General features: G+C 38.5%; 1 protein-coding gene across 2 annotated transcripts in view; it reads left to right on the top strand.

Moving 5' to 3' along the window:
- Nucleotides 1–20,790, top strand: part of MICU2 (mitochondrial calcium uptake 2) — a 136,332-nt gene that overhangs the window by 90,026 nt on the left and 25,516 nt on the right. For both annotated transcript variants that reach the window (XM_038152437.1, XM_038152429.1), the window contains exons 3-6: nt 7,909–7,940; nt 8,053–8,128; nt 12,773–12,820; nt 16,738–16,820. In XM_038152437.1, coding sequence (XP_038008365.1) covers nt 7,909–7,940; nt 8,053–8,128; nt 12,773–12,820; nt 16,738–16,820 — 239 coding nt within the window. The remainder of the gene's footprint in view (nt 1–7,908; nt 7,941–8,052; nt 8,129–12,772; nt 12,821–16,737; nt 16,821–20,790) is intronic.

The raw sequence follows: 20,790 nt of genomic DNA, 5'->3' as shown, positions 1-20,790 counted from the left end.
GCTTTGTTAAGATGTTGACCTTTTCTTCCTTCATTTTGATTGTGGGATGATTTGCACACATTTTGATTCTGAATCCAAATTAATCTCTGCTTATAATTAAGATGCAATTTGCTCAAGTTGTATATGCAGTCAGATTTTTAACTGTGTCATTTCACTGTTGTTGTCCTTACCTCTCTTTATCTGTTCTTTTATAATAATCTTCTCTAGCCATAAAGTAGATTGCAGAACCCTTAGGCCAGGGATCATGACTTCTAACGCTCCCTAGGAGAGGAACAGAATTAGACCTCTAGTGCTAGGGGGCTGTCATAATAGTTTACCTTCATCTGATGTTAGTATCCTAATCTAGAATGTGCTCTGACACTGTAGGATTTAAAAACTAGGTGTTGTTAACAATAGGAGATGATGACTTAAGGAGAGTGATGATTCATGAATTATACCTTCTTTATTTCAGAGTTGGATCAAAGATCCTTAATTGAGTCTGCTTGAAGGCGTAGTCTAGCTTATACTGTTCCCTTTGCTAGATAAGACTGACTACAATCTTAAACATTGTAACAGGAATTTTGGGGGGTTATGGCTCTGCCTGCCTGCTCTTTGTGGGAAGGACTATGGTTTTGTGTAGAGTCAGGAAATGCCATCAATCCCAAAAGTCTGAACTGCATAGTGTTCTCTGTAAGTTGCAGGAATTGTTCTCCACCCTTCTGGTCTCAGAAATATGTATTATGGATACAGCTCCTTCCAGGTAATCTTAGATGTCCTTTATAAGACTTTATTGCTGCAATTATGCAGCCATTCCATCTCTTGAACTGTAGTAAACTTTGTCCTTGCATCTGATTAAGTTCTTATTAAAACGAAGAATACATGCCCTTAGCACTGCTAACATCAGGCTGCTAGATAGGAGGTTGGAAAAAACAGATTACAGATGTAACAAATACAGAAAGCAGTCACAGTGTGAGTTATCTGGTTGCATGCAGAAGGGCTCACCTGCTCATATATATAAAAGCTGAAAGTCAGGTCAGAGGAAGTAATTGTAGCATTTCTTTAAAAGAAGGAAACAGATAAGTGCAAGACCTGGATTGGACACCTGTCTCAACCTGGAATAAATTGTCCTTTCTCTGCTTCTCTCCCTTAACTATAAAGGTAGCCTAAGGTCATTAGTCAGGATGAAGTTTGCAGAAAGAGATAATATCTTTTATTAGACCAGTTGCTCTAAGTTGGAAAAATTAGACAAGCTTTTGGGCATATGAGCTCTTCCTCAGATCTGAAATAGGAGCAGCAGATCTCAGAGTTAATTATAAACCTTTTTCTGTGTATGTCCTCACACCATCATAGTTACAGCAAAGCACCACAGAGATCACTCACTCAGATTTAGGCACCTAATTTTTAGACATCTAAATGAAGTCAGAGGAACCAAGCATGAGGCGCTTATTTGGGAGTTTGAGAACTTGCATTTCACATGACACTTTTTTTTTTCCAGATGCTCCCTCCAGTGCTGAGCTCTGCCTGTCTAGAGGACTGGCAGCCTCTCCTGCTGGGAAAATGCTCAGATGCGATTGTGCTCTCTGCTTGGCTTCTTGCTGCTTGTATGTTTCTCGTGAAGTCTTAGCTCACTTCACGTGCTCCCTTTGCAGGGCTGCCCTGTGAGGCTGCTCTAGTTGTTTGGGAGAGGTGACTTTCTGTATCCTATATGTCCTTGCAGTACAAGTCTTGTGGTAAGCTTGGAAGTTTGAACATGTTCTCGTCTTTTCCTTACCTGCAGCTCGGATACATTATTAGAAAGAGAGTGGATCTGGGAGTATGTCACTTTCCCTGGATAGTATCTAAAGAGAATGTGTTCCCCTGCTCTCCTTGCCATTCCCACAGACTCCTCCTGCAGTCCCAGTGAGGACTGAGCTGTTTGCAAGCACTGTTGTAGGCACCACAGCATCTGCTTTTACCCTAGGGCCTTTGGCTTTTTTGGAACTCCTGGTGACTTGGTGCCATGGTCTCTTTAAGAGGTTTTCAAAACTTGCTTATCTTAATTCTTTTGTCTGTTTCAGTTTCCTAAAAGACTTTGTCATCCTTTGATGTTTCCTCCCTGCATCAGCATCCCACCCTTTTTACCCCAGGCTGCCTGACTCACTGAGAAACCTCCTGGTATTGACTTGTTCTGATGCAACTGCTCTTCTGAAATGGAGATTTGACGGTGCTGGCCCCATCCCAGCACTCTGTATTTCTTGTTTCCTCAGAGGAACAATTGCTTTAAATAAAGAAGGACAGATGCAAAGCTTGTTTTGGAAAGCCTAGCAGAAGCTTCTATTATTGCAAATTGCCTTTTCCACTGGGCATACTTGAATTCAATTCAGGTAGTTCAATTTACTAATTCATGTGATTGAAATGACTTTTATCAATTATCTTTCAATGGAGCAATGCAGTAGTTCAGTAAAAGCTTTCTAGCTGAAGTAGATTCTTAATTCATTTAAATTGCATGCTCATTTATTATTCAGATATTGGTTTGCTGGGAGCTAGCATAGCAATCTGACCACTTGGTTTGTCATGCTTTCAAAAAGCCCAAAGTTTTTTTGCTATCCTTCATTTATCTCCAATATCACCAGTATTTCAAAAGGAGGCCTTAAAGAAATAATTACTAGCTTGGATTTTTGTCCTTTATTGGTTTCATTAGCAGTAAGTACTTTATAAATGCATAGAAGAGCTTTAAAAAATGAGAACAAAAATAAGATAGGTTTAAAAAGGCACACTTTGTTAATATAACATACTTGTCCAGTATCATTAAAATTATCTAAGAGAGCTGAGAATGAAATACAAGCTATTGAATGTCAAAGATCTTCTATTTCAGGCTAATTTAAACAGAAATTTTAACAGCATCTCCCCAGGGAAATCAACATACACAATTCTTATCTAACCCAGCTCGCTGGTGCAGGATTCTCAGAGTTCAGCTTGCATGAAAGCTGGCAGCCAGTTATAAGGAAGAAATGCAAATCCTTGTTCCCATGGCAGGCAAGGCTGCCGGGTGGGCTCTGCTGTTAAGGCCACAGCATGAGCTGCATACAGTGGGTGTGATTTTTAAAATGCCCTGATCCTCAAATTAGGACTGTGCTGAAAACCCATCCCATTTAGAAGGTTTGTTTCACTCATCATTTTGCAGAATGAGAGTTTGTTTCTATTGTGAATATACTTAAAGCTATTCTCATCCTAATTTTTCATAAAAAAACAAATGGTTTTATAGTACCTCAGTATGACCTTGAACCTGCAAGGTCAAAATTCAGCAAAGATAGCAATGAATGCCATCCGAAATTAAAAAGCTGGAAGGTCAATTTTTCTTTTATTTTTGTAATTTTGTCTGTTTGAAATGGAGCTAAAAAGAGATTTAGGTCAAACCATCTTACTGACTTTACTGATTAAAAGGACAGGAGTTTGTTCTTCTAGGAAAGGATACCTATTTTATACTGTTCACATTTGAATTTCAGGCTGTGGAGAAAGATTGATTCAAAATTTAAATTAAATTTCCATATTACAAAAATAGGGCAATCTTGCAGACATGTAAAATCATGTTTTCTTGCAAATAGTAGTAACTACGTTTACTTTGTCCTTTGATTATTGTTGTTAGAGTTGTTGATATTCGTGATTTTGCTCATTCTTTGAATCTAAATATCTTTTGTCAGATCTAAGCTGGTCCTTAGCTCTACAGGTGTAAAAGGGTGTTACTGTGTGTGCAAGTCCAGCCTTGTTTAATTCAGCCCTTTCCTAACAGTAATCCATTGATGTCAGATCCATTCTACGTCTTAGTGTAAAAAAAGGATAGATGATGGAAACACTTCTGTTGTAAGAAACGTAAGTGACAAAATACCCAGGTTTGCCGAGGGCAAATGAAGACTGATGGAGCTGCTCTTGGCAGTGTTTTCTTAATTACAGTTGTCAGCTAACTTTCTTGGCTAACGGCACAGAACTTGTGTTATTTGTAAGTAGACTCAGTATTCATACAAGTGAAAAAGCTCAAGTGCCTTTTTGTCCATGAAAAGTGCCTCTGTACCTCATTGTTTCATGGATATGCTGTAGGTGGTGAAAATTAGATGATTGCATCTGTAAAATATGCAGAGACCATTGAAAATACTCACTGTCCTTTAAACCAGCATTCCAGCATAGTTGTGGCAGGTCTGTAGGGAAAAAAAAAAAAAAAAAAGTTTTTCTCATTTAATCAAGTTCAAAACAATAAAAATTCCAAGTTTATTTTTTTTCATATCTAAGTAAGACTTTAACCCCTACAAACAAGTTTGGTACAATGTCATTAATTTTCCAATGAGTAAGAATCTATCAAAGTAAAAGAATAAAACTGAAGAAAATTGAATCATGCAAATCTTTTACTTTTTAGAATAAATAGTCCCTAATAATTACATCTATTGCCTGTAGTCCTCAGAAAGAGACTTAGATCCTGATGTATTTGTAGTCATGTATGAGGAATCACAGCACCAATATTTAATTCATAGGAAGAAAGAGGCACTTATTTTCTTCTGCGTACAAGCTGGGTAAGAAAACTGTTCAAATCTTTGTAGTGCATCTTCTGCAGAATAGAGTTAACATTCTCCTAATTATTTCAGACAAGGTCAAAAAAGATCTGATTCCTCAGAGGGCTGTACACTTGATATTAATAGAGCTTTCCTTGTTGGTATTTCAAGGGTTCTCACTGTTAAGAAGTAAATAAATTGAGAAAATAAGCACCAAGAGCTAAATTAACATTCAAGAAGTATGCTTCCTAGTGAAAAGGGACATTTGAGTCTTCACACATGATTTTATATGGTGACAGTACCAATAAAATATAACTGGATGTAATTCTTAGAAAACATTAAAATAATTATTGGAGGAAACTCAGTCCACAGTTTAAATTATTATATTAAGATTGTATTCTAATATCCTACACAAATCCCAGTATGAAAGATAACACTACTGTTCCTAGTGTCGGGGTGTTTTTTCCAAGATTCCTACCCTCCAGTACACATGCTTGCTGACATCTGCCCATGTGAGAAGAGTACCATTAAAAGACTCCATATTTATTACTTTGCTGTGTTTACTGCTTTGAAAAGTAGAAATCTCTTTGTTTCTCTCTCAATCTATCCCTTTCCCTCCTGCCTTTTTTCCTGTCTTACTGTAGCAGCTGCCTCTCATCCAGTTGCTGCAAGGACCGATTCAGACCCACCTGGTGCTGCCTCTCATCATATCCTGGGGTGATTATAACTCTTCTCTCCCTCTTCTGCCACTCAGCAAAGACTTCTTTTGCTCTACCAGTCCTTTCCCCCATGCGAGGGTAGCATGAGCATCTCTGTATCATCATCATGTATCATCTCTGTATCTCTGAAAGAGGTCAATCAACATGTCAGCATCCTAAATATCCTCTGGAGCATGACTGGCTGGATGCAGGAGGGCAAATGTTGATGGCTGCCACAGCCATTTCTGTGAGCTCTAGGCAGTTGCAGTTTTAAGTACTAGCTGGTGAAGAGTCCGTACATCTACAACAGATTTCCCTTCCCTTTCTTAATTTTTATCAAGATCTGGTAATTCTCAGTGAGGATATGTTGCTCCCTAAAACCGTGTAGCTGAGGAGTTTGGCGTTGTTGTGCTGAATGCAACACAAAGAAGAGAAACACAGATTCAGTCAAACTTGGCCAACTCACAAACTTGGCCAACTGTTGTCTCAGCTGTAGCTCCCAGTGCTTTCTCCTTACTTTGCATCACTTATCCATGCCTTTGCTGTTCCAGCTCACATAGTTCCGCTTGTCTCCCTTCATCATCCTCCTGGATGCTGGCAAAAGGCTACTCCCCAGTACACTGCTGTGGTAGCAGGTGCTAATCCAGATGAGATGTTCTTGGGATCACCAGGACAATCAAAGGAATGGAGTTGCTGTTAACCAAATAAGGGTATATGGCTGGCTTTAGTGCAGACAGCGAGTACAAGGAGCATGTACAGTGAAAAACATTGCAGGGTGGTTTTGCCTTTTTTCTTTCAGATACTCTTTTTTGCAGACCTACAGCCTGACTCATTCCCATCCATGAGGCTGCTCTCTGGGTGGGTCTGCCAGGGCCAAAAAAACAGCTGAAGTTCAGTTTCACATTGAGACCTGCTGTATGGAAGCAGTGACATTTCAAAGCTGAGATCTAAATCACTTAATTTGCTAAACAGCCATTCATGAAAATGCTCTGCAGCAGGGACTGGAGTTAGATGTAACTGGTGTTACATCACACTGCTCAGGACTCGGCCTTACTGGATGTAGCTATTGTTTCTGCTTCTCCCAGTATGTTATTAGTCTGACTTCTTTTGTCTCAAACAAGGCAAAGTAGAGGATTTCATGTGTTGTTTTACTTAAAAGGTATCTACCTATGGAGCTTTATATATGTGTGTTTGTGTATATGGGTGTAAATGTATGTATAGGCATTGCACAAAAATGTATTCATCCACAGTAACAGGTGGTACTGGCAACACCTGTTGCGGGGGTCACTCAACACTCCAGTATTAAAACCCTAATTTTAGTTGCTTATAACTTTTGTCAAACTTAAACATTTGTGTTGAAATGTTATGTGCCAGGTGTCTGCCTTAGGCTGATTTGGGGGAGGGGATGTGAGGAGAGGAATTTATCAGCAAAATTGTTACTGCTAGTTGAGGGAGCAGAGGCCAGGGTACTGGTTTGCCTGTGCTGAAAAATGAGCAATTGCTGGTTGAGATGTTCTAAGCCAAAAGTTGCCAGTGGAGACCCCTTGCAGCTGGGCATGCCATTTGCCAGCGCTGTGGAAATTTGCTATTTTACTGACAAAGCACCTCCGTCGGGCCAAATTATGGGCCTGTGAAAGTGCTTGGTAGATGTTTGTTGACAGCTGCCCACCAGGCTGCCTCCATTATGCCCATTTCCAGATAGTGGTGCTGCACTGGTGACCCTTTGGATGCAAAATGCCTTTGAAGCAGCAAAGTAGCCTTGGAGACTGAGCGTGGAACAAAGCACCCTGCTGCACGCAGGGGCACCAGTCCACAGAGCACATCCAAGAGGCTCAGTTTGTGCTTACTCAGTGTGAATAAACAGGAGCGAATGGCTGGCTGGAATCCAGAGGAAATGGTGATGGGCTGAGAGTGGTAAGAGTGAAGGACAACAGGGTTTGGAGAACTGTATGAGAGGTGCTGAAGAGATAGACTGAGAAGGGACATGCACAGCTCCTGCTGGTCCCTGACCATAGGGTTTCTGTGATCCCTGCCTAACCAGCCGGAATGTTCCACTCTTGATACATTGCAGCTCCATGCATACATACAGATACATTGCAGCTCCTCAAATGTGTGATTTACACAGGACCATAACCTATACTGCCAGTGGCTCCCCTGTTTGAGTGTATACACTTGAACCTGCTAAGAAACACTTAGTAGTTTGCATGATTTTCATCTGATGCTCTTTCAGAAAGCAGAGTTGTACAATTTACTTCTGCTGAAGAGAAACATCAACATTTTAATTTATTTTCTTTTTTTTAGTATTTCTTAGCTTTCACATACTCAACCTGCCCTTCAAGGACTATCATGTGTGCATGGAAATCCCTTTGTAAATACTACAGCTGTTTCTTGCTGTATAGTCTTGCTTTGGAATCTGTGTGACATTTGTAGCTCACAGTATGCGAAGTCATACTAGTAAGTTGGTCATCGATATGAAAGTGGGCTGTGCTTTAATCTAGGCTGAGAAAACACTTGAACAGACTGCTCATATTATTTTTAAATCTTGCCCTTTCATGATCATTATGGGAATTAGAAACAAACTGTCTGTTGCAAAATATTCTGTTTCATATTACTGAGCATTTTCCCATAAAAATCTGAAGAAATGCCACAGAACCTGATCAAAGTTCAAAGTCAGTTTGTTATTGAATGATGACGATTTTTTTTTATTATAGGCAAAGCCTCAGCCAAGAAACTGACAAAAAAGGTAAGCAAAATGTTCCTTTCCTTCTTCAAAAGAACTTGCATTCTTTCTGTTACTGAAGTGATTAACGCTCTTTCAAAACTGGCTTTATATTTTCTTGTTTGTGTCTTTAAAGGAGGTAGATGCTGCACTGCTGTCTGTTGCCAAAGCTAAACCAGGACCAACCTTTTTTAGAGAGCTTGGTGATAAAGGTAATTAACATTTTTGATACAGAAAAATATGTCTTGCTTTTTATCTCATTATATGGTATGAGTTGAATGTATTTTTAAAGAGGTTTTCATGGATTTTGTTTCATCCTCATCTAGCTAGTAGCTGCCTCCTTGGCAAATCTCTCCGTTATACAAGAGAGAGTAAAGAGACTGGGAGTTGAAAGCCTTCTTAGGTGCAGGAGGAGACATGAAAGAAACTGAAAAGCCTACTTGGAAGAGGAAAGGGTTAAAGGGATGACTTGAACACAAAATGGGCTTCTAAGACTTTTTGTTAATAACCTGACTGTTCCTCTATATAACTTAAATGCATGGAAATTGCAAATAAAAATAAAACTTGTGCATAGTTACATTAAGTGGTATCCCTGATTCCAAGAGCAGTTGAACTTATTTCTCCTCCTTTGGAGCTCTGTGACCCTTCACAGTGTTGATGTGCTTTGTTTTCACCCAGCATTTCCACTTTATATTGGACTACATAAAGAGAAAACTAAGAGTGGGGAAATTGTTAGTGTAACAACAGGGGATTAAAGAACACCAAATAAACATCTCATTAACATAAATTAATTGAAGAGAGAAAACAAACAAGAGGATCAAGAAAACCAAATAGATGAGCAATTAACCATTTCACAGTAACAAAAGACCAAAATTCCCAAACTAATGAGAAGGACCGACAGTGCCTATTCACAGACTTTCTGTATCATACAGCTCAGACTGAATCCCTTGTCCTGTGGATGTTTCTGGAAAATAAAGCTGCTGTTCCACTGCTGCAGTTCCTTGGCAGGCATGAGCCATGCTCTCTCTATGCACAGCAGATCCTCAGACAGGGCTGGAAGCTTGTGCCAAGAGAGCAGCCCTCGATCTCAGCCTGCAGCATTTCACCCACCCTTCGGTCTCACAGCCTCTTCTGCCTGCAGTTCCTGTCTTGCATCCTTGTGCAGACCTGCAAAGGTCTCCAGCTGAGTGCCTTGCTTGTCAGTCTGCTCCTGAAAGCCCCAGCATACCCCAAAAGACCTGAAACATCTCTGAACAAATTAACTATTTTTTCCTGTCCTAGGAGTGGCTGGATTTTGTACTAAACAGTCATTCCCTGCCTTTTCCAATCATCACATGCCTTCCCAGGATTTGGCTTAAAGTATTCTCAGTCTTGAATTTTTGGATATTCTCTCTCTTTATCTGCTTTTTTAGAGCCTTTCTTTTTCTAGTGATGGACACTGCAAATCCCCAGAGCATGCTGCCTGGGAAAACCAGGAATCCACAAAGACAAACTGAAAACAGCAAATCAATGCAGCCTCCTCTTACTGCACCTCTCCCAGCTGAGTGCTTGGAAGAAAGTGGGCTCAGTGATGCACTCAGAGTTGGTGTCTTCTGCATTCTGGCAAAGATCTGCCCTTACTTAGCACTGTGTGTTTGAATCTCTGTCCTTCAAAGGCCAGGTAGGAGTTTGAGATGATGCAAAAGCATTCAGTGCAGTCATCCATATGTCCCCACAACACTCAAGAGTTTTTACAATTTTTGGTCATGATGCCTGTTTAGTGACTTTGATGCTTTTGCTTTGAGATGCATTATTATCGCAGTTTAAAAATGAAAGTATTTATGCTTTTACAAGTACCAGAATAATGAATCTACCCCTGTCCAACTGTTTAGCTGAGGTTATTTTAACTACTTTCAAATTGTTATTTAAATGTCAAGGAAAACTGCCGTCAGTCTGGTTTGTAAAATGTAATGCTAGGGGATTCTGCCTTCTAGTGGGCAGTTTTAAAATCTGTGTGATATTTTGTAGGTATACAGATGATTTATTCAGCAATAAGAATATTGTACTGTCAGCATTTGTTAGTAAGTTTGAGGACGGATATTTCTAGGGAGGATTAGGGAAGGTTCCTTTAGCTTTAGAAAATGACAGTATTTTGCCAATGCAAACTTCACGTTCTTGGCTGCAGGTATGCTGAGTCATTCAACAGCGTGTGAAGCTTTTGTCTTTTAAATTTTGCTTGGATATGAATTTAATTTTCAGTGGGTTGTTTTATTTTGGGTTTTTAAAGTTTGCTATGTTGCATCTTTTAATTTGGGTACCTTTGTAATGATTGCTGTAGAATAAAAAAAAATACCAAAACACTGCATTTACTTTATGAATGAGGTAAGTTGGCCACTCACTGCATATAGGACAATAAAATTAAAGTAAATTTTTATTGGAAATTAGTCCACAATTTCAAAAATCTTATGATAAATTATTTTTGTGCAGTCTTCCAGAAAATATCAGGCAGGCTGTGAATTTTCTTAGAGCACTGAGTCAGGTTTTAAAGAATAATCCAGAATATTTCTACATATTTTTATTATATTTACCTTTTTACCAGTTTCACTATAGTGACTTTTCAGTTAGATTACAGTAAGAGGATGAAAACTCCTGCCATTTGCAAAGCTTCTCTTTCCAGCCCTCCTAAATTCAAGTGCTTCTCCCTTGAGCCAGTTAGCAGGGTGTAGTCTTCAAATTGATCTTTTCTTCACATCTTACCATTTCTGTAAAAATTTTGCAGATTCTTTCTGCAAGACCTTATAAAGTGTAATGATCTCTGTCTAGCTATAAAGCTAAAACTCTCCAGGGGCTCAGTATTTTGTTTCTCAATTAATATGACTTTATTTTTTCTCTGACTTTTACAGCCATAATCTGCCGTGTTAATATCCTTTCAAAAGCTTTGATAAACGTTTTTTCCCACAACTTCTTTGAGTGTCTCCTCTCTTATTTTGTATCCCCACACTGGGCTCTCCTTGTTCTCCTCCTAGCATAAACCACTTGTCTTCAGCTTCCAGGTTTTCCTTAGACTATCCTCTGCAGAAAATCTCAAGACAGCTGAGGGGCAGAGTCCCACTTCTCCCTGCCCGGTAATGCCATCGTTCATTGCTTGGTGGTTACATTTTCAGTCAGGGGTCTTTGTGTTTACACCACTGCAGTCCTTGACTGGGAGGTGTTTTCTGTACAGACCTGAGAAGTTACCTCCTTGTCTTCCTTTATATTCTTCCCTTAAATATTCTTTTGCTGCATCACACAAAAAACAAAATTAGGAATCTTGATCACTACTTATCACACTATTTGCTTGATTCTTTTCACCACCTATTTATTTCTATCCTTTTTCCTTTTTTTAATCTTGTCTTAGGCATATAAACTAAAAAAAAACGGGACAGGAGTGCTTTCTCTTTTTATTTGATTTCAAACTTGTAGAAAACCTAGATGCTTCATCTAAGAATACAACTCCAAGTTTTACAGCCATGAAGATAATAATTTGCATTCCTGCAATGACAGAAATGCTAAAACTTGTAAGCAAGACTAAGTCTTTGAGATGAAAGGGGTTTTTTTTCAATACTATGTATTGTATGATTGTAGTACTGTTCTGATTTACATGACTCACATAGGATAATAGAGTAAATAGTCCTATTTTGATGGAGAGGAAAGCTAAGATATGGAACCAAAGTGTGTTGCCAACAGGATCAAAATTAGACCTGCCTTTAGCTAAGACTTGTTCTCGTATTTTCAGACTCTTGCATTTAGCAATTTAATATTTCTGAGCTCTGGTACTTGGAAGTGTTAATTCACTATCTGAGGTCAAATACAAATGCTGTTGCTTCTGCATAGTAGTTTATCAGAAGTTAATTGTTTATCACTCAAGCTTAAGTGGGTTCCTTATCTATCAATTAACTAAATATAAATTACAAAAATAGTTTATCTTTGCACAGATAGGCATGTTTGAACTTCATTATTTTAAGCAGCTTCAGCATTATACAATGTTTAGCTCACAAGTTAAAAGTAGCTCAGTTATTTTGAAAAGTGATTTATAAAAAAGCCCTTTACATTTTTTTCCCCAAACATTATTGCAGGGCAGATGGTTCAGATTCTGTTGTTTAGCCACCCTCATTCTGCACTCTCTATCTTTAGCTTGCACACTCTATTTTGACGCTATCACATCTTTGTGTTTGTTCAGGCTTTTCACTTAAGGCGGTATTTCAAAAGAAAACACTGGAATTTTCCTTCAAAAGGGGGGAAAATACTTTCACCTTGTAGAAAGGACATGTTCCTATTTTAAAAAAAAATAAGAAGCCTCCTCTTGGCACAGGGCCCAGCAGTACTATCAGCACAATCTAGCAGCTTGGCAGCTTTGCGTGTTGCCATGTTCCCTTGAGAATTAGAGGGAAGCTATTCTCCGCCTTTTGCGAGCCTGCCAAAGGATGGAGGACTTTGATCCTTCAGGGTAATGTTAGAGTAGTTCTCCTCCCAGGTACTAAATGTGACAAAGCACATTTAATTTATTTGCCTTTTGTATAAACATTGAATGTTTTCAGTGAGAATCCAAAGATTTAGTGTAGGCCTTTTGTTAATACCAAATAAACCTTTCTTTCTTGGTTAGACATGAACATCGATGAGACTGGGGTTAGGGAATTTTACCTTCAGAGCACTAAAAACAGAAGTGAAAAATTTATTAAATAGTAAATTTATTAAATAGTAACTAATAGGCTTACTTTAATACAGGTATTTAATACAATTTCAAACTTCATTTTTTTATATTTGCAAGATTTAATCTCTCAAATTTTGCTGTAAGTTTTTGGGGTTTTCCACAAGTAATTTTTAAACTTTTTTTTCAGGGTTGATATCTTATGCAGAGTATCTGTTTTTGCTGACAATTCTTACAAGTAAGTATTATATATTTAAAATATATAGGCACAAATACTCAGCTACTAACAGTTTACCAGGAACTTTTCTTCTCATATTTTTTAGCTTCTAAATTTCTGCATTATAGTAAAACATAAAAACTATTGTATATAGAGTGACAATGCATTAATATAAATGGAAATCAGTGGCATCATTGGCTCATAGCAATACTTCAAAAATCGTGGTACTTCCTGCACTCTGGGATCAGAAAAGTCTTTTGAAATCCTTTGGGACAGGGGAGGCTTTGATTACAGCACCACATAATAAGGGGAAGAACTGGATGGGAAGATAAATAATTTTTTTTCTGGGTAGTAGTTTTAGTCATTTTGGACAATGAGACATTAGCAATATAGCTCATGCAGGGGTGTGAAAAACTGCTATAGTGTCTCAGAGGCTGTTGCCTGTTTTTATTGTGTTCAGATTTGCAATGGATGCAGTACATAAACAGCAGAATTCTTCAGTGTCTTTTTGTCTGACTTTAAAGTCCCTTTTCTTTATCCTCTGTTCCTTTTGGCTTTATTTCCTCCAAGTGTGGTACATGTATTTCAGCCCCCCTCCTTTGCTTCCTTCCTTTTTCTCTCAGGCACTTTTTTTTAAAACTGCTTTTGTTTGGTACTTGCCTTATCTACAAGCAACAGGCATTTTTTGGTTTGCTGCATGGATGTGATCTGGGATTGTCTGGTACTTGTTCTGTGCCATCCTTTTCACCCCCTGTTTTGTTCTAATGTGTAGGTGATGCTTAAAAACGCTGAGATTTGAGGTGTGTCAATGAGCATTACATGGCAAGACCCCTAGAGCAGTAGTGAAGTCCATATGCATGTCCTTGGTATAGTCCACAGAATAGTCCACATGCAGTCTTGTTTGACTGACTTATACAAGTCTAACATTTTCAGAAAGGGACAAAGCCAGGCATAATAGATTTATTGTATCAATGCATGGGGAAAGGAGAGAAGGAAGCAGTCACTTCTTTTCTGACCAACTGTAGAGGCATCACTCTCATGTGACCATCATCACTTCCATGGCTGCAAGGTCCATGGCTCAACCTTTAATAAATTGACAAATTTTCCTTGCTCTGGAAATCCCCCCTCTCATCGTGTAGTATGAGCAAGTAATGTAGGTCTCCACAGAGCAGAGGGAGTATGTCCAGACTTTCATCATTATGCACCTCTTGCATAATTCAAGTGGCCTTTCTGCAGCTTACCTCATTTCTTAGCAGAACTACATTAGTTCCTGTTGCACAGCATGAAAGGTAGATAATCTCTTTGGTAACTTCAGCTAGTACACAGTATTAAATTATATATACATACAGATATGCATTAAGCTTTAACATACAAATACACAGCGTCAGCAGTGGTGACTGTCCTGTGCTACACACTGCTTGAACATGAGTTATATCATGTGTTCAAGTGGCTTTTAAAATCAGAGACAGGAGTTTAGCCCAGGTAGGATACTGATTTTAAAATATTTATTGGAACTCATAAAAGATAAATTTATGTTAAAAAAGGACAACCATGACAGCCAAATTATTACTTTCAAAGAACACCTTAAAGTTGCAGAAATAGATGTCAAAGATTTTATTTCTTTAGAAATTTGTGGCAGCTGAAAGGGAATTCATGCTGAGTTATTGGCTGATACAATTAGAAAATTGAAGCAGTATCAGAGAAAGTTGTTCCACTTCTCTAGAAAATCAAGTAACATTGTTTTTCACAGAATTTATATAGGAATGTATTGAACTGCAAAAACAAAGGCACCTTTTAATGCAGGATAAAAATGCAGTGGTAATATTGCTGCTTTGGTTACACAGAGGGTTATCATATTGATCAGTTTGAAAGCAAATGTCAACAAGTGTTAGTGCCTCTATCTTTGCCTAACAAGTATCCCCTGTCAGTCAGCCCCGAGTTACACAACCTGTCTCTCTCACTAGTGAGAATTAAGGTGAGATTTCTTAAAGCAGGCATCAATATTTAAATTACTTCCAAGTCACCAACTGAGCAATAAGGAAATGGAAAAAGAGTCATCAGACTCCTGGTTCCACACTCCTAACGAGACCATGCTGCCTGTCATACAAAATCAGAGTCTGTAAAAACACTGAACTTGAAAATGTAATTTTGTGGCAGACAAAGGTTTTATTTTTTCCCCCATGACCTTCATTTCTCTTTTCTGTGTGCCTTGTGTCATCACTATCTTCTTTCCTCCAGGGCTGTGTTGAATTTCATTTCTAGCAATTGGTTAATGGAGCCTGGTGAAGAAGCCCAGGAACTGAAGTTGTCACCTTTACTTAGGGCTTTGTTTCAATTGCCCAGTCACACAAGTTGACAGCTTGGTCAATGCAGGAATATTAGGAGAGGAAGCCTAGGTCTAACCTGCAGTCACAGCCAGGATGAAGCACTTCTGTTCAGATTTTGGAATTTTGCCTGATTCTAATTAAATACAAATATATCTGTGGTAGTCTTTGAACTATGCTTATTTTACAAACACATACCTTTGGGGTTACATCATATCAGATAAGTATGTCATCTCTAAACAGTATAAGCAGCTTTAGGTCTATATTTTCACTAACAGCTCTCTTATCTGAAAATTGGAACACAGATGGTATGAATTGCTATTAAATGCATCAATTACTTCTATTCTCTAAATATGTATTGGATAGCCTTTTCTTGCTTTTGTACTAGTAACACAAATTTAGCATGTGGCATTTCCATGGAAAGGAAGCCAGTTTTGAGTATTAAATCAACCCAGTTGCTGGGAACAGCACTGTTGTGCAGATTGCAGTGGCATTTATAAAATACCCCTGCATCACAGGATTGTTTCACACAGAGTATTAGTTGACGGCTGAAGATGTAGTTATTTCTAAAATGTAAAAATAGTACTTTCTTTAACCATCTCGTTATGACATGAAAGGAATGGGATATCTCTTTAACTTGTTCCCTTTGCAGGAAAATTCTCTTAAAAAAAAGCAAGATTTAAAACTTTACAGAATGCAAGTAGAAGAATATATTTCCAGAAGCAAAACTCTGAAGGCATTGGAGTTTTTTAGAGATACTACTTTGCTGCCCTCATGAGTCCAGCATTGTTCTTGGAAACATCAATATATTTCAGAGACAAAAAGTCCATGACTGATATGACTGGGTTGTAGCAATAATTCACCTGCTCCAGAGATTACTGGGAGGAGGGCTTGCTACCACAGTGAACTGTAGCTACATTTCAGCAGCATGCTGCTCCTGTGTGGGCTTGCCAATGTTCAAGGCCACCACCAGTAAGCAAATTAAGATTAGGAAATTGTGGGAAGGAGCTCAAAACACACCATGCTTTTATTGCATCTTCAAGATTCAGAACTCATTACATTTTTGTGTTGAAAAGAAACATCCACTCAGTGAAGGAAATGCAGGGTAAAATTGTGTAGAATTCCTGAAAAAAAATCATCTTGATGGGAGTCACATCAAACATGCTAATTGTCCAAAACAGCCAGGAGTTTTCCACTCTTCTCATCTGAAAAGGAGCTCTTCTAAACAAGGCAAATCTAGACTGCAGAAGTGACATGGGATTATAGAGACATCCTTTGGGAACATCTTAAGATCTGGCCAGTAAGAGATACAGTATTTTTGTCGGGGTCAGATGGACATTCATGGCTTGTACTTAGGCACTGCTGGCATTTCTTACTTTGCCATTGCATTAATTATCCCTTGAAATGATAGTAAAAAGGTGTTTAAACAGTTTGCTCATATTGGAAGAGGTGTGTATGGTTCCCTGGAAATGCCAGGGAATAATGCCACATTATTATGTGTGTACATAATAATGGAGAACTGAGCCAGAGCCAATACTCATTTTGCATTTGGTGTTTGAGTTCTAGTGTAAGTGTGTGATATTTTCAATAAAGTTCTTTTGCAATTTGTTGCAGAACCCCGGACTGGACTTCAGATTGCCTTTAAGATGTTGGATGCAGATGGCAATGAACAAGTTGAAAAGAAAGAATTCTTTAAGGTAGGTGTATTTACATGTGTTTTAATTTTAAATAAATCCATGGGTTATATTTGCTCAATGAAGATTCATTAAAATCATCAAGCCTATTTTTCAGTCCAGTCTATGATCACATGCTTAATAAAATATTTTATATGAAAGTAGCACGTATTGAAGTATTGTGATAGAAGTACTTAACATAATTGAATCCACCTGTATAAATGTTACCTTAGAATTGAAAGTAAATATCTGCTACTGGGAAGGTAGGAATTAGTGTATATCCCTTAATCCCATTTCAATAATCTAATTTAAATAATCATCTAGAACTGTCTTTCTTTCATTCCCCATCCTCTTTTGGTCTTTATTAATTTTGCTTGCTGTTGCAGGAAAGTTTTTATCAATTCACACTTTGAAGAGAAACAGCAGGTTTTTTTTCCCATATTATATCTAAACTATGGGGAGAAAGGTAGATACTTTAAGAAAACCTTGCTCTGATGTTTTTAAGAAGAATAGGCTTTCATTATATAGCGTAATCAACTTTTAAGTATTTAACAGGAGACTAAGTACTTCTTGTCAAAAGTTGAATGCAGAATCAACAATCATAATTTTTAATAGAATCCCTCAACTTATTTCAGATCCTTAATTCATGTTGGAGGTAAGTGGAGAGACAATTTTATAAGAAGCTGACATGGCTACTACGATTCAAAATATTTTCAGTCACTAGGGTTATGTTAAAGTTGATCATGAATTCACATCTCTAGAGAACCTTAAAATCTAAAACTTTGAAAGATGGACCTGTTGATAGAGAAATTAGCAAAAATTTATTTAGGTGAATTTCATAGCCTTGAACTCTGAATTAATAATAGAATAGCTGTTCACGTGTTTTGCACTTATCACCTTTATTTCAGTGAATTGTCTCTTAGCAAGGTTACAATTGATGAGTCATACTTTAAATCTATTCTAAAATGTTGCAAAAATACTTCTAGACTTAGTAGTACTATTTGAAAATAATACTTCAAATTAGGTAATTTTCCAAGACAATGTTCCCAGAAGCCCCTAACTGAACCTGCAGATACCTTTGTCATGGTGTAACCCCAGCCAGCAAGCAAGCCCAAGTCAGCTGCTTGTTCTTTCCCCCACCAGCTGGATCAGGGAGAGAATCAGAAGGGTAAGAGAATGAATTGAGATAAAGGCATTTTAATAGGCAAAGCAAAAGCCATGCGCACAAGCAAAGCGAAACAAGGAATTCACTGCTTCTCATGGGCAGGCAGGTGTTCAGCCATCCCCAGGAGAGCAGAGACCCATCATGTGTAATGGCGACTTGGGGAGACAAAAGCCATCACTGCAAATGTCCTCCTCTTCCTCCTTACCCCCACTTTATGCACAGAGCATGATGTCAGATGATCTGGAATGTCCTTTGGTCAGCTGGGGTCACCTGTCCTGGCTGTGTCCCCTCCCAACCTCACGAGCACCCCCAGCCCCCTCCCCAGCATGGCAGTACAAAAGCAGAAAAGGCCTTGGCTCTGTGTAAGCCCTGCTCAGCACTAACAAAAACATCTCTGTGTTATCAGCCCTCTGCTCAGCACAAATCCAAACCACAGCCCCACACCAGCCACTGTGAAGGAAATTAACTCTACCACAGCTGAAAGCAGCACAGCCCTACACCTATTTGCTACACAAGATCTTTTAATTTTGAAGAATTTGTTCTGTTAAAGTGTTAATTATTCTGCTGATTAAAAAGAAATCAAATTCTAGTAAAGCCTGTATTTTTAACCTACTAAACCAAGTGCAATCATAGTGAATTATCAGACTAGCAGTTCCCTGATTCCCAAAATAAGTCTGTTATGGCTGTGTTATTCAGCTGCAAAACGATATGTTACAAGCAAACATAACTCTATGAACACTAGAAGACATGTTCAGCTTGTAGTGCCTCTGCACCAAAATGCCGCATTAGCAGTGCTTTCTTTAAAAAGGTACTGTCAGTTAAGCAAATAACTTCTTACACTGCTGTTTTGGGGAGATGTGCAATATGTGTATATTTAATATCATTACCCATTTCAGGTCATTCTAGTTGAATCAGCCAGTGTAAACAACAGAGGTGAAAACATTCTGCAAATCATTAAAAACATTTTGATTTCTGTAGAGGCAATCAAGTTAAATGAAAATTATTCCAGTTAGACAGGCTGTTACTTTGCATTTCCTTTTTGGGCTGTATTGATTAAATAATGAAGAGTGGTAAAAAGACCCCCATATAAATCACTCTGTCAACTCACAAGAATCATTAAATTCAAAAAAGTCCCACGGGATGCAAGTTAGTCAGAGGATGATTTTTGTCCTGTGACTGTTTTATTAATATTTACAGAGGAGACTATTTTCAAGCAAAACTTTATAGATTAGGTTTAAATATAAAATTTTTGGAATGTAAGAATGTGTAAATAAGTATCTGTGTGTTCATCTGTATACTTTAGTTCTGTACGCATCGTAGAAAGTTTCTAGATAGCTAATAAATCAGTAAATTGTGTGGCTAATCTGTCATTTGTTTTGTCCCAGTTGACATCCTAGCAAAATATATCTGAAATATTCTATAGTGATTTCCACACTATATTTGACAATAACATCAGAAAATGTATATAAGGAAAATGCGGTGGAAAAGTACAGTGAAGAAGCAGAAATCAGGAGGCCGTGTCTGTAGGCAGGGCACAGTGGGAAAAGAAATTTAATTGCTGGTTCCTTCTCTTGCTTTGTCACCACTTGTGCTCCCCATTTTCCACCATTATCTACTGAGTAGACATCTATGTATGTCTGTGATGTCTGACTGTAGAGTCTGACTGCTGATCTAGACTGTAGAGTCTTTGAGGTAAGAACTTCACTTTTGGTTTGCAAAATATCCGTCATTCTTTGAATTGTGTACTTCTCAATTCTTGTGTGTTCCTGGATGAACTGGCACAAGATGTGTCAAGCAGGTCATTCAGGAAAGGGTGATGAGTGACAAGCAGAAGCTCCAACCCCAGTCCTCAGTGCCTGCATTATGTGATGGGATATGGGCTGTTCAAACCTGTGTGGATCAGGCACTTCAGGAGTGTGAGGTGCAGAATTTCCCAGTGTCCTCTGCTGACAAAAATGGATGTTCAGGAAAGGAGATCTTGAATACAATTTCATGTTTTCAGCAAGGGTGTTTATCTTGTCCTCTGTAACCTTTCCATTTCAGTGCACATTTTCCTCATTTCCAGTAAAAGTCTCTCCCTTCACAGGGATACTCTTGTTCTCTCTCCTCCCTATTTCTTTGTGTTGAAGCCAGTGTACTTCTGCTTCATCCACGTCTCAGTGGTAAACAGTCACAGTATTCAATATTAAGGCCAAGAAGGTTTTGTTGCTTTGCCCTGCAACTCCAGAGTGAAGAAGATGAGGTAGAAATGGCATGTTCACAGATGTTAGTTGCCACCCTTTCATCAGCCCCTGCCAGAGTGCAGAATCATTTCTCAGAGCCATGTTATCTGCATCTCTGTGAGGACAGTATGAGACTTCTGTGAACTCTGCACTCCAAGACATTCACTTGAGACTTGGTGAGGGGGATTTCCAGACACATAATAAACCATGCACATTAATCTGAGACCTCCCACCAAGAGTTAGGCTACCAAAGTTCCCAAAATCCCCAGCAAGTAAGGAATTTCCCTGACTCTCTAAATCTGTCCTGATTAAAGATGTCTAAGTAAAATTACAGTTCAAACTATTGGGAATAAAGGCAGAGTAGGTCTGATGGCCCGTGCAAGAGCTGTATGACTTAGACTTTCTAAGTAGACTGTCTTACACACTTCTGCTGGAGAGCAGCTACCACAAAATACTTGTAGAGCTTCATCTAGGGCTGAATGAGCCAGCACTCAACACTCAGCAGCTGTGGCACAAAGCACTTGTGTAGTCTTAGAGCATTCACAAGCACTGATCTCTCTCAAGCAACTGGAAGATGCAAAAACACCCTTTTTTTTTTTAAAGACTG

This window comes from Motacilla alba, chromosome 1 (assembly GCF_015832195.1).
Source record: "Motacilla alba alba isolate MOTALB_02 chromosome 1, Motacilla_alba_V1.0_pri, whole genome shotgun sequence".
Taxonomy (NCBI): Eukaryota; Metazoa; Chordata; class Aves; order Passeriformes; family Motacillidae; genus Motacilla; species Motacilla alba.
The sequence above is the reverse complement of the archived record's forward strand: the minus strand, read 5'-3'. Positions and strand labels throughout refer to the sequence as shown.